Here is a 13,498-nt window from a genome sequence, read left to right as displayed (position 1 = left end):
AGATTCCGCAGTATCTGTTGTCTCAATTTGGCAGCGAGGAATCGGTTGGCCTTACCCCCATTTATATAGTAAAATTGTTTTGTTTGCACAACAAGACGTGCTGCTTCATCTGCTAAATGAGTTTCTAAAACCGCTCTGACCCTTTTCAATTTGCGCCATGCTTTCTGTGAGCCTCTGTCTTTATATTCTGCCGCAGCTTTTATTATGTTGGCTTCCATGTCCCGCTGCATCCTCTCACAACTCTTAAAATAATTTGATGTCTGCGCGATAAATTCCCGCCTTGCTGCTGCTTTGCTGGCGTCCCAGATGGTCGACCAGCCGACTCCCGGTGTCAGATTTTCTCATAGTTCTGTAGGGCCTGTTCTATGCCTACTCTTATTGTTGGATCTTTCAATATTATTTCATTTAGTCGCCATGGTTTGTGGGATTTTTGCCGTGGGTGGCTTGGTTCTAGCTTTAAGAGGACCGGAGCGTGGTCCGATAGACACTGCACTCCAATTTCTAGGCCCGTGACTTGTGGGACCATCGTATCTGAGATGAGCACCATGTCAATGCGGGAATGACCTTTGAGAACCGCTGAGTAGTGGGTGTATGCCCGATCTTGTGGATTGAAAACTCGCCATGTTTCTAATAGGTGTAATTCTCTTAAAAATGTTGCTAGGGCTTGTCTAAATGTGATCATTCGGGGTGGCTGGGAGGGTTTTGTCCATTGCAGTGTCCATCACCCCATTAAAATCGCCTCCAATTAGAATCTGTCCTATTCCCCATTGTACAATTTTGGGCAGAAGACCCAATAAGAAGTGATCCTGCTTCTCGTTAGGGACATAAATTGAGACCAACGTGACCAATTTGTCCATCAGTTTCCCCCGCAACATCAAATAGCGACATTCCGGGTCCTTCAAAAATTGTTTCTCAAAACTGATACCCTTTGCCAATAAAATCCCCCCTCCCTGTTTTAGTCCCGCTAGAGGCCAGGTATTGCACAGGGAAGGCTCTATGTTTCAACCTATGTTCATCCTCTGGGAGTAGGTGTGTTTTCTGCATCCATACCACCGAAGCATGCATATCTCTCAACCTATTTATCATGGATTTCCGCTTGATTGGGGCGGTTGAGCCCCTGGACATTTAATGAAACAAATGTTAAATCAGTCATTAGTGTAACTCGGCCTCTTGTCCCACTTGACGCGTTCCAACCCGTTCACTCTTTTAGATAGTTTTTGTGCCGTGTGCCTCTTCACCCCAGAAACTGTAACCATCCCTCCCCCCTCCCCAACTCTTAAACTTGAACTTCCCCACAGAACTCTCACCGTGGCGAATCACCGGGACCATTATCCACCTGGGAAATTTGGGATCCAATCCTTCCCCCTTCTCTGCCCCTCCCTTCACCCTCCTTTTCCTTTCGCCCGATGACCATTATAATTGTTTCTTATATGTCCAACATAGCCTGAGGTTGCGCTCCAGAATTAGGCCTCAACCCCGCCTGCCCCCCCCCCATAGTTTTCGACCCCTTTTCCAGTTTTGATGAGCCTGTCTCGGCCCTCCGAGTGGTTGCTCAGGTGGGGTCTGTATATTTGGATTCCTTACTGCGCCCATGATGGCGCGGTCGCCCTAGTCTCCAGTGGTCCTTTCCAAGTCCATCTTTCTTCTCTTTATTTCGGGGCAAAGCTTCATCCTTGTCGGTAGTATTGCCTCCTTCCTCCTCCTGCATTAGTTCTGCCATGTTCTCTTCCTTTGAAACAGTGAACGTTTGGCCTTCCCATTCAAAACGCAAGCATGCCGGGTATCCCCATCGGTACCGCACATCGCTGGATCTCAAACAGTTCCCTGACAACCCTCAATCGTTTTCTCTCAATGTGTGTCATTTGGGCTAGGTCTTGAAACAGCTGAATCGGTGTAGATCGAAAACGTATAGGTTCCTTCTTCCAAGCAGCCCGCATGTCTTTCAGCTGAAACAGATGTACCCTGGTTAGCATGTCTGGAGTTAAGTTCTTGTTGAGTTGATATGCGGAGTAGACCCTGTGCGTCCTGTCTAATTTGATTCCCATGCCCAGGATTTGTCAAAACAGGTCCATCACATATTGTTATAGATCAGAGTCCAATATCGATTTCGAGATTCCACGGATCCGAATGTTATTTCGTCTGGACCTGTTTTCGACATCTTCCTGTTTATTTTGGACATGCTCCATTTGCTGTTCAAGTTCATGCACTCTGTTAGCTAACATGTCATGCTCATGACTATGTTCTGTTACCACTGTTTCGACCTCGTCAATCCTCGTTTCGACCGCTAGGACCCCTTTGTTAAGGTTGGAGATAGACTTGGCTAAATCAGCTGCACTGTCCTTGATGTCCTTAAGTTCTTGGGACATTGCCAGTAGGTCTGATTGCCGGATAGGTGGATCTTCAAAGTCCCCAGACTCCTCTGGGGGAGGAGTATGTACCTGGGCCGTTGCCTGCAATTGATTGCGTTTCTGATTTTCTGCGGTCTGCATCAGGGCCTTGATATCGCCGGAGCCCTGACCTTTTGCTTGCAGTGCTTGTTTGGACATTGTTCAATATGTGATATAGAGAGGTATTCCTGTTTGCTGTCCTTGATTAGGTTTGAGCCAAAATTGATGTTTTTGCCAATATAGACCCCTGGATGGTCTTCACCACTGTCCCCCACCCAGGGCAGCCCCTTTCAGGATTATGTGTAGCTCTCTATCTTTATTATTGCCGTGCTGTGGTCTGGGCTTCATTCATCCCTTTTTGGTGTAATCCTGATGAGTCCAACCAGCTTCTTCCTCCGCCCCTTTTCTCTTTTTGAGGGCAGTTTACCCGTCTGTTTGCCGGGTTATGTGCCTCCTGGCGTTGTGCAGTGGGGGCGGTACGTTCCTTTCACCTTATTATCACCTTTGCCACAGGTTCCTGCCCCTGTATAGCTGCCTAAGAGTTGATCACCTGGTTCTTTTCTGCCTCATATGCTGGTTGCTTTTCCTTCGAGTCCCAATACCACAAGGTGGCGGGTCATTGCAGTCCAGATGATCGCCCAGATATCGCCCGTCACCTGTTATGTTCCAGGAAACTATGGCGATGCCCTTTAAGTGTCGTGCGGCAACTTGGGTTCAGCCGTAGTAGTCTTCCTCTGGGTGCCTGCATATGCCCGCTTCCGTGTGCTAATCAAATGCACAGCCAGGAATTTGCCATCTTCTTCCCCGCTCAGGCACATCTAAGAACGGCGGACGCATGCCCCATATTGCGCTGCCACCAGCCTCCACAGTGTGCTTTGGATTTCTGCCGGCGTATGAGGCCGCTTTGGCCGCTGTATGTCGTGCTGGTGCCCCCGCTCCTCATTGCCCGCACTGCGTAGCACGGAGCGGTTAAGCTCTGCACCGGGAGCACAGGCAGCCTCTGAGTGCCTCCTGGGCGGCACAGTCACCGCCCTCCCCTGCCTCCTCCCCCGTCACCCCACATACTCCTCCGCCAGGACCGCTACTCTAGACCTGACAGGAGAGAGGCGATCCTCGGGGCGCGGAGGACGAGAGGGGGCTTCACACTGCGGTAACTCAGTTTTTATTTATATCGGGCCTCATTCAGAGCCTCGGGTCCCCCCGGAAGAATCGGACCGTTCGGGGCGTTGCGTAGTCCACCCGTGTCTTCGCTCTTTGTTGTCCGCCCCTGTACTCCGAAAGGGCTTAGTTCCACGCTGGGGCTGTGGGCAGCCGTTTAGCACATCCCAGGCTGCGTGACTGCAACTTTCTCCCCACCAGCTTCTGCCGCCCCCATAACCTCCTTACCCACTCCTCCGGATCAGACAGCAAGAAGGCGATCCGCAGGTTTTGGGGGATGGGGGGACCTCTCGGCGTGGACTTCTGCTTCGGGTCCAACGCTGGAATCCTTTGTTCTGTTCACAGCGGTACAAGACCGGCTGCCCTCCGCACCTTTGGGATCTCGCCTGACAGGATTCACTCAGCATTCATGCCCTTATCTGGAGGCAACGACCATGCTCGTAGATGCCACTGGTGATCTCGTGGTCCCGACCACCATTTTGTTACAGACTGCTAGGCTCTTCACTCTACTGCCAATTTCTCCGTCGTGTGGGCTTCGGTACTTGCCTAAGTTACACCATCCGCTCCGGTGTTCTTCTGATGCCCGTGGAGCTATTTTTGGTCAGTTTAAACATATTGGGGGTTTTTTGGGGCCTCAGGAAGGGAAGGAAGTCTCAGAGCTCACTGAGGAGGCATCCGACGGCGTCCTCGGTTGGCCACGCCCCCAGTTTTTAAGTTTTTAATGAGTTTAAATGTCCATGCAATTTATGTGAAAGCTACATGAAATATTAAAGCGTTTTTGTGATATTCTGGTATTGTAACGGTTGAACCAGTTGTTAAACCAGATGCTCATAATCTTTCTTTTTTTCTTTTTGAAAGCATTGTGTAAGGAGAAAGCCTGAAGGCATGTCTAAGATGAAACCTAATCACGAACAGGGTACATAAGATTTACTTATCGGCATTTGCCCTGTGCTCGAGGAATTGTAGGGAAACAGTCTGTGTACTACACTTCTGGTGGCATTAGCCTTTATTAATTTGGGAGGAAAGTTATCAGCGATCATAATTTTCTGCATTGCATGCTCCGTAGTGACCAACCAATGAATTCTGCCTTCCTCTTGAGAAATCTATTGGGCAGACTGATTACCCAAAATATTATGGCACACGAATGAAATGTGCTTAATAGTGAGTGGAATAAAACAGTACCTCCAATGTTTGCGATTGTCTTGTGAATTCAGTGGTTGCAACTTGCGAGGGACAAGTTAAACTGCAGTCATGAATTCAACTAACAGAATTTTCAAAATTGCTCATCTGAATGACACTCCAATCTAATGAGACTTGATCTATAGTTTTGAAGTACTTGATTCGTTTTGTTTTTGTAACTGAATTGTTTTCCTGGAGCTAGAGTGGTGAAGGTAGTGGTGGCAAGAATAAGACATTGGTAAAATATTAATTGGAGTGTTGAATGATCTTTCTTTTACATTTTTCTTTCCTTCAGTTTCCAGAATTTATTTCCTGGATATTGATATGCTTATAGCTGTTCATTTCACAAATAGCAGTGTCCTCCATAAACTGAACATTTCAGTAGAAAGTAAAGAGAAATCTTTTACAACAGTGTTGAACATTCCGCATCAGTGTCAACCTAAGCCAAATTTTGCAAAATATGTCTGTGGTTAAGGACTACAATGAATAGGTTACCATAGTTTTGCATTACTGGCGTAGCGTTAACATTTTATTTTTGAAAAGCAAGAAGTGTAGTTCCTCAGGTTCTTTACGTGGTTCTGTATATTTTAATTATATAGCTAATAAAGATGGATGAGCTGCATGGATTAGGGTATTTCTCTGCTCCCGAAAATGTGAAGAAAAGGAGCATTTGGAAGTCCAAAACTGGCAGTATTTTTGGGATCGGTTTGGACACGGTTTCCGATCTTTCACCAGGTGTATTGTTTCTTGCTTTACACTGCATCACCATGATGCTTGCAAGTCCTATCTGGGAGAGCATAGCGCACAGTTTACATTGAGAAAGACATCTGCTGTGATCCTATTAAGAAACATCCTGATTCATGGGAAATGCAAAGCATCTCTGTGGTGGTCTGGCCACACGTCCATGGCCCGTTGGTGTCTTTATCTAGATGGTAGGACTGCAGCCCAAGTGGGTAAAGCATCTTGGGCATTAGGTTAAATAATTCAACCTAAAAGGGACGCCTTTCTCTGATCATATTTATTCTTTTTTTCTGCTCCCTTTTTTCGATCATCTATGAAGAATGCTTTAGCTATTCGCTTTAGTGTTTATGGATAATACTGAAGATCCCTTGATGGATAATGAATTTACTTCTCTTCTCCATCATAGTATTGTTAGCAAAACAGAAAGGTGGTATCTGCAAGGTTTTTAAAGGCACCCTAACCGCGGCAACCCCACAGACGACAATTGTTTTTCAGCCTGCCATGTATTTACAGAAGGGGTAAGACCATTTGGAAATCGGGATTAGTCCAAACCAAAAATAGCAGTTGAGCATGCACTGCTAGGTCTCGTCCCTCCTGCAAACCGCCACAAGCAAAACTAAACATATTTCAGTTTTATTGGTAATGGTCAGTATGGTGTGGCTGTGGGCAATGCAATCTCTGGCCCTTTTCTGGGCATACTTATCCCACTTGGGGTGACTTCAGAAAAACTGAAAGATGCCTGGTGTAATGCTGGCAATGCATCGGAGGGTCAGGGCCTCCGTACCCATGTCCTTTACTGCTTTTTATCGTGTGTTCTGTCGTGTTTTCCGCGCAGGAGTTCATGTGGGACTCCTGGCGGTGCAGCTCTTTCTTTTGGTTTGGTGAACGGACCCGTGGGATACCTTCATGGCCCCCATGGGTGGGGGTACAACCCTGTGCCCCTAGTGTATGTTTTTGGGCATCTGTGGGTGGCCCACAGAGCACGGTATGTGCTGGTGGCAGCTCCATGCTGAATTTGACAGGTACGCAGAGTATCCTCCATTTTGGGATACCCCGGCCCTGCCATTGGGATCAGTTGATTCCTGATGGAAAACAAGATGGCCCCGGTGGCCTCTTGCTTTCTATTACCCATTACCTTGTTTTCCCAAAGTTCTGGGAAGCCCTGACTCTGTCCCTTCCTCCTGACTAGCTGTTGGATGGAAGTGCCATATATGGTGTTGTGAAGGCCCAGTCAGACTAGCTAGAGCCTTCCCGGTGATATATGTTGTGGGTACCTCCTGTGGGTGGGACCTGGGTGAATAGAGTGTGTGACGAATATGCATTCTGTGTTGTGGGTGTCTAGTATCTGGTGTTTGCCACAATGACTGAGACAACCCTGCCCGAAACCGGTATGAATGCAGTATGGAGTGTTGAATGGCTCGGTACTTGTCCCGATACACATAACTTGTTGTGAGTGTCTGGAGAGAAGGGAATGGCCTGAATACCTTGTGTGCATGATTGGCTGCCTGCCTGCATGAATGCCCGCAGTCGTTATTGGATGCTTGAGTGTGACCCAGCGGAATGAATGGGAGATCAACAGTAAATCTGGGGACCGCTCACTGCTAGGAATGGTGTTCAGAAGCTGAAGTCCACTACGACAAGTAACTGGATTAACTGACGCTTGACCTTGAAGCCCTGCTGGACGAGAAGAATTGCTGTTGCTCTTCTTCACAATCTTAAAGCTGCTGTACCTCCAAGGACTGACCCAGAGAGGACCTGGTAAGGCACCCTCTTCCCGAGCTACGAGGGACCATCGTGCACAGCTGATCTTTGCCAACGCTTTGCCTGGTAGACAGACCTTCGACAGGCTGCCGACCCGATACGGGGACTGCTGCGGTACTCCAAGGAGAAGCACTCAGACTGTTGTCCGCCACTGTCGACGACCGCCGTCGCCGACCGGAGCCACCGTGCTCCCGTTTGCCTAAGAACTTTCGTTGATCAGACGCTCTAGTCTGCATCGCCATCCGCTTGTCTCCTGGAGAAGGCCCGACCGTCGACGCACCGAAGAGTATCCACCAGTGGGTTTCCCACCACCTAAAGACCACAGTCGCCGACGACTTGACGCCCTTGCTGGGCCACAGTTCTTCATCTCTTTGCGGTCCAGAACTATTGTCACCGACGTGCCCCGCACGCCTCTTCCTTGCAGGATGCCAACGCTCTGTCGTCGACGAGCACCGCTAGGAACGAAACTGCCACTTCCCTGCCATAGTTCACCCTGTTCACCGTCGGACGTTCGACGACCCGTGACACCCGACTTAAAGGGAGGGCACTCAAGAAGGGCCATTGATTCCCTGACACCTCTCGACGATCTGTGGCTCCCGCCTGAAAGGGAGGCACTCAAGAAGGATCGGTCGGTGCATCGTCTGAGAACTCTACTCCACCAGGTACATTGGAGGGGGGTAAAATCTTAATAGGAAGAAGTAAGACTATCGAACAATATATAATACTGGGCTTGTGCTATATATCTTTATTTACAGGTTGCCCAGGTGGGAGGGGGGGGGGATCTCCACACAGAACTGTGCCTAGTGGTAGGGCTCAGTATTCTGCCTATTGTTTCAACCATCTTGCGTTCCTTCCTTTCTCTATTGCTGGTTTACTCGTTATTGATCTGTGTGACATTTTAACCGTACAGTTGATGCACTTTAATGTGATTTGATAACATTAGTGGTACCACTCTAGAGGTGTATATATTTATCAGTATTGACTTCCAAGTACAAAGTGCGTTATTGTGATCGTGGACATTCCTTTGTGGGGGTTCGGGGACTACACTGTACTTAAGAACCAGCCCGCATCACCTCCTGAGAAGCTAGGCCTTGATCGCTCGACTACGTTACCAATAATAGAGAATCTTGGCTGGGGTCCTCTGTGCCTCCCCTCTACCATATAGAGAGCGGAAGTACAGACACCCCCTACCTGTCTTTACACCTGGATCCTATGGTGTTGCTCTAGGCAAACCTCCAGAACATTATTTTTGCAGTCAGTTTGTTGACAAACATTTCTGCGTTAGTTTGTGATTTTGTGTGCAAGGGATGTAAACTCTTAGGTATTGCTAGCCTGCCCCTTTTGGAGTGAGACCAATCCTGATTTGCATATGGTTTTCCCTTTCTCTAATGGCTTGGCAAGCTAAAAAGCAATGTTCTGGAGGGTTGTCCATTGCAGTATCCATGGTTATGATCGATTTAAAACCTTCCAACTGTTACCCTTCAGGTTTGCTTATGTCTCCATCATAAGCTCTTCAAAATCAGAAACCTTCCCACCTTCCTTCCGGAGAAGAACTGTGAAGTAGTATGGAGAATAAACTGGATTTTCCTTCACAATGTCAAAATTAACAGTTTCAACTCTGTTGCTTCATGGGATGCCAGAGCAGCCCAAATGCCTTTTTGCAGTGTTCTTCTTCCATTATTGCATGATAGCCTAATTTAGTTTGTTTAAAAAAAAAAAGCCTGATCATTTTCTTAACCATTTTCCAGGTGGTTATGACTGAGAGATCGGACTATCTACAAGGTCCCCGCAATAGTTGGTAATGGAATGCCCACCCTCAAACTTATTATGGGTACTGACGCCCCAGTATATTATTCGGGGTGCTAATAGCTATATTTTTTAAATTGAGAAATGACCTAAGCAGACTGTGCTGCCCATTCCCATTTCCCAAGTTAAAGAAAACCTTTTACATGGCTACTATTGGTATGGTGAATGGCATTCTCAATTTCTATTGAATCAGTGGTGTGTGATGGGTAGTCGGAGCAGTGAGAGGTAGAACAGAAACATTGGGGCAGAAAAGTGTTTGTGAGGGCCAAAAAAGAGAGGTTATCCAGAGAAGCCATAGAGACTGAGAACATGGAAGGAGAAGGGGGTCTAACTCATCCGAGAGCCCAAATTGCGTGATCATACCATGAAGTAAGGCCCTCAAACCAAGCAGAGTTAGGAATAAGCAATGACATCAGAACCTAGTGCTTAAAATATTTGCTTAGCTTAAAATGAAGTTTCATCTTCACTAAAATGTTCAAAGATTGCGCACATGGGCAGAGGTATTTATTGGCATGGAGTTTCATGAAGATATCTATGAAGTTCAGTTGGGATTACAGTTAAGTAACTTGACCTTTGTTCTGGCTTCAGTCTACATTCTATTAGCATGTAGTTGAGTTGTAGGCTTACATTTCAAATCCCAAATTATTTGTTCCATTAACTATAATAAAAATAGTTCACATAAACCAACACATGTATGGGCTGTGCTTACTTCATAGCCTTTAGTATTTATAATTGTTTCTCCATGGACAAGTTCTAATTAAATCATTTCAACTTCTTGCTTGTATTATTAATCCTTCTTTGTTTCTAGAGAGGAGTTGGAGAGGATGAGAGGTGTTATTGATGATGCCAAAAAAACTACAATTTCTGGAGTGAAGCATCACATAACTTCTGCAGAAGAGAATCTCCATCACATGATTGTTGATCTTGATAACGTAGTTAAAAAGGTAAATCCTTTATAAGTGCCATTTCAACTGCGAAAGAAATCACAGCAATCAGTGCGCATTGCTCATAAAATGGTTTGTTGGCAAATAGTGTCTGCATCAAATTGTCAACAGGCAGCGGTGCCATGTCAGCGGGTGGCATGGGAAGTCATCCAGAATCCATTGCCGCGAGGAGTGCAGTCGCCATTTATATGCATCCCTCCTATAGGCCCCAGGCTGCATTTGTTGGCCTATTTGACCCGATTTGTACGAGTCTTCCCATGCCACTCGCTGGCATGGCACTCAGAGTCCGGTACCCCAAACTGGATTTATAGCATAGCGTCCACAGCAGACGATTAACTTTACGGACAGCACTACTACCAGTGATCATCCTGATGAAGGCCACCACCACCTCGGGGCTCTTACCCAGCCCAGCTTGGCCGAAACACTTCTGTGTCGATGTTTCGTGGCACAACCCCTGTGTATATATGTTTATAGATAGTGTTGTGTACACTATTTTGTTTAGTACCCCCAGACCTACCACAGTCCTGGGCCGCACCCTGTATAAATTCTATGTCACCACTTACCTGTATGGTACACTTGTGCATCACTGTGGAAATTGCTCCTCGACAACAATAGAGGACGATACTCACCTGTATTTCCCTTCTAAAATAAACGTCTGTCCTTATACTTTTGTGCTTATTGAAAGTCATGTAAATGTTTAATTGTATTCATCTGTGCAAAATCGTTTTGGAGGCAAAATAAAATAGCTTCAAAACTAGACAGCTGTCTACCGATCTCTCACCCTGATTTCTAGCATATTGCTTACTAGAAGTGTATAAAATAAATATATATCTACTTTTTAATACAAAGCTTTGGTCAGCGTTTCCTTTTGCCATAGTACTGTAGGCCTATTGTGTAAACCCTGAATACTGCTCATCTCCCTCTTGAGAGAAGTCTTGACTGCTCAGCCACAGCTACCAACTAAAACTTTGTGGTACAGACTGATACCAAAGGGGATTTATTGCTCTCACCTGTAAGACTACAAAGACTTCTGTAGTGCTCCCTAAGGGAACTGCACAGGATTCTCCCTAACAACGTCGACTTGGCCGAGTTTGTAACACTATCCCTAACGTGACATGTAGTGTACTGTGAACGCATCATAAAGCAAAACAAAGACAACAGATTCAAGGTTCACACAGAAAACCTTCATTTTCTTAAATGTCGCAATGGTATAAGGCCTACCCTGCCCTATGCTAATGGGGGGATTTCCCTACCTAAAGAAACTGATAGTCCGAGTCAGTAAATTCAACTTAAAAATCGGTCTGTGTCCAAAACCTATACTTGCCCTCACAACTTACGCTAAACAATGTAGAGGGATATCGGCAACCAAAAGAAGTAGTTTTTCAAATAAAGTTCTGAGCTGTCTTCCAGCTCTTGGCTTAAGTTCATGCTCGCCTTCCTCAAGTTCAAAGCAGTTCCAAAAAGCCTTGAGGGTCCCTTCCCCAAGAAGACAACACAGTTCCAAAAAAGCCTCAGGGTTCCCTTCCCCAAAACTTCGGCTCTTCCAGCTTGCCAACTCACAATCGGTTCAAGTCTCTTAATTCTCAAAACCAGTTCCAGGTCGACATTACAATCCTTCAGGCTCTTCATTATTATATACAGATTGATATCTTTCCAATTCACCTCAGCAATCTAATTCACAAGTGGAGATTCTTAGTCTTTACTTTCTTTGGCTTTTCCAGACAGGGTATCCTCAGTCCAGGGACAGTTTTCGGACCACACGGTCCACCCAGGCACACAACCGATAACCCTACGTTTTCTTGCCCAAACAGGTTTCTCTCACTGCACCTGTGCTTTGCTTTACATTCACTTTGAATTCTCCTTAACAGTCTCTTGGCTTTGCCACCCTGTGTTCTTCCACACATCTCAAGTTGTGGTGCTCACTCTTTCACCACCTTGCCTTCACACGCTTCATAAATGTGCATCACTTTCTTTACTTTATTCGTAAAGATTCATCCTTTGTGTCTAAGTGTTCATTACTGGGGTTTCACACTTGCTGTCATTTCATTCATAAGCTCATCAAAGCTTTTCTTTAGTTCGGTATTCAATAATGCTTGCTTTCTCTGCAATCAAAGCTATCCTTTTCTTATAGTACAGCGTTTGCTTGTGGTGTTCAAAAACGTTGGTTTCACCACCAATTGCACAAATGTTTCAATTCATCTGGCATTACCATATACCCCAATTGCAGCGCCCAGGTACGAGTGTTCCTTTCTGTGCACTCACCAGTCCTCGGCTGCTCCTCCGGGCATCCTCTCTTCTTTCTCCTGACGTGGTTGTCTCTGCACACTTCTCTGAAGCGCTGTGCGCAGCACTCGCCTTCTGCGAATCTCGCTGTGGGTTGATGGTAGCTTTGCTGTTAACTCGTGGACGCTACTGTTGTCCTGCAGCACTTGGGAGTCTTATGTGCCCCCAGCTTCGTCTGTGTGCACCATGCAGAGAAGACTCTGGCATCTTTGACCCTCTCATGGCCCGCTTGGGCCCCGGCATCACAGTCTCTCCTTGGCAGTAGCCAGTGTTCCCGCTCCAGGCAGGACTCTCCTCGGCAGCCCTCTTCTGGGCAGGAATTCTACCCTCTGAGGCCCGTCTCTTCCAGCCCGGTTTCTCTCCTGCTGGGTTCCCTTTCCTTGCAGGCGGCTCCGCCTTTTATTCACCTGTGACGTGTTAACAGCTTGAGGTGCGAGCCCTTCAGTTCAATTGCCTGACCACAATTACTTGGTTTCTCTGGACATGCCTGACCCTAGCAATTGTTTCGAGGGGTTTGTATCCTCCGACGTATTCCACATCTATGACAGGTAATGACCACAGCTGTGCTGCTTCGGAAAATTCTTCCGCATAGACGTCCTGCGTCAATGTCGATACGCTGTCCCTCGAGGGCCTCCGTCGAGGGTCGACGCTACCGGATGTTATATATAGGACACACGGCACCCATAGCCTCAATTCTGTTTTTTCCGCAAAACATGTTTGCTTCGGAATCTCGGCACGCTCGATTCTTCTACTTCGAAAACAATGCCTTCTTCTACCCCGAAGTCGGGCTTTAAAAAATGTCAGGACTGCGGTTCGAAAATGTCCATCACGGACCCGCACGACATCTGCCTCTGGTGCCTCGGCGAAAGCCAGCCACAGACTGCGATGACTGCCAGTCCGTGACATCGAAGGCCTTGCGGGAACGGAGGAAGAAATTAACGGTAGGTAGGGTGTCTAAGCCCCATAAGTCGAATTCTGATGGGCTTTCGACTGACGATTCGAGGGGCGACTCCGCATCGGCGAAAGTCAAGGGGGTCTCGGTCTCGGAGTGGTTCCCGCCATTCCTCTGCCTCTTCCAGGCATTCGCGGAAGTGCCGTCACCGGTCGCCTTCCCCGTCCTCGTCGGAGGACTCTGCCAGACAGCGGTTGACTTGTCCAACCAAGTCTTCGTCGCGGGCAGAATGGGGATGCATTCCGCCAGCAGACGGCGATTTTTCGAATCGCAAGGCACAGTTCCGG

At 47.1% G+C, this 13,498-nt stretch overlaps 1 protein-coding gene across 1 annotated transcript in view; it reads left to right on the top strand.

Annotated features, from left to right (window-relative positions):
* Positions 1-13,498, top strand: part of IMMT (inner membrane mitochondrial protein) — a 946,894-nt gene that overhangs the window by 449,791 nt on the left and 483,605 nt on the right. Inside the window, exon 9 of the mRNA XM_069632176.1 lies at positions 9,841-9,976. Coding sequence (XP_069488277.1) covers positions 9,841-9,976 — 136 coding nt within the window. The remainder of the gene's footprint in view (positions 1-9,840; positions 9,977-13,498) is intronic.

The sequence above is a fragment of the Ambystoma mexicanum genome, chromosome 6q (genome assembly GCF_040938575.1).
Source record: "Ambystoma mexicanum isolate Mex_15411 chromosome 6q, UKY_AmexF1_1, whole genome shotgun sequence".
In the NCBI taxonomy this organism is placed as follows: domain Eukaryota; kingdom Metazoa; phylum Chordata; class Amphibia; order Caudata; family Ambystomatidae; genus Ambystoma; species Ambystoma mexicanum.
The sequence above is the reverse complement of the archived record's forward strand: the minus strand, read 5'-3'. Positions and strand labels throughout refer to the sequence as shown.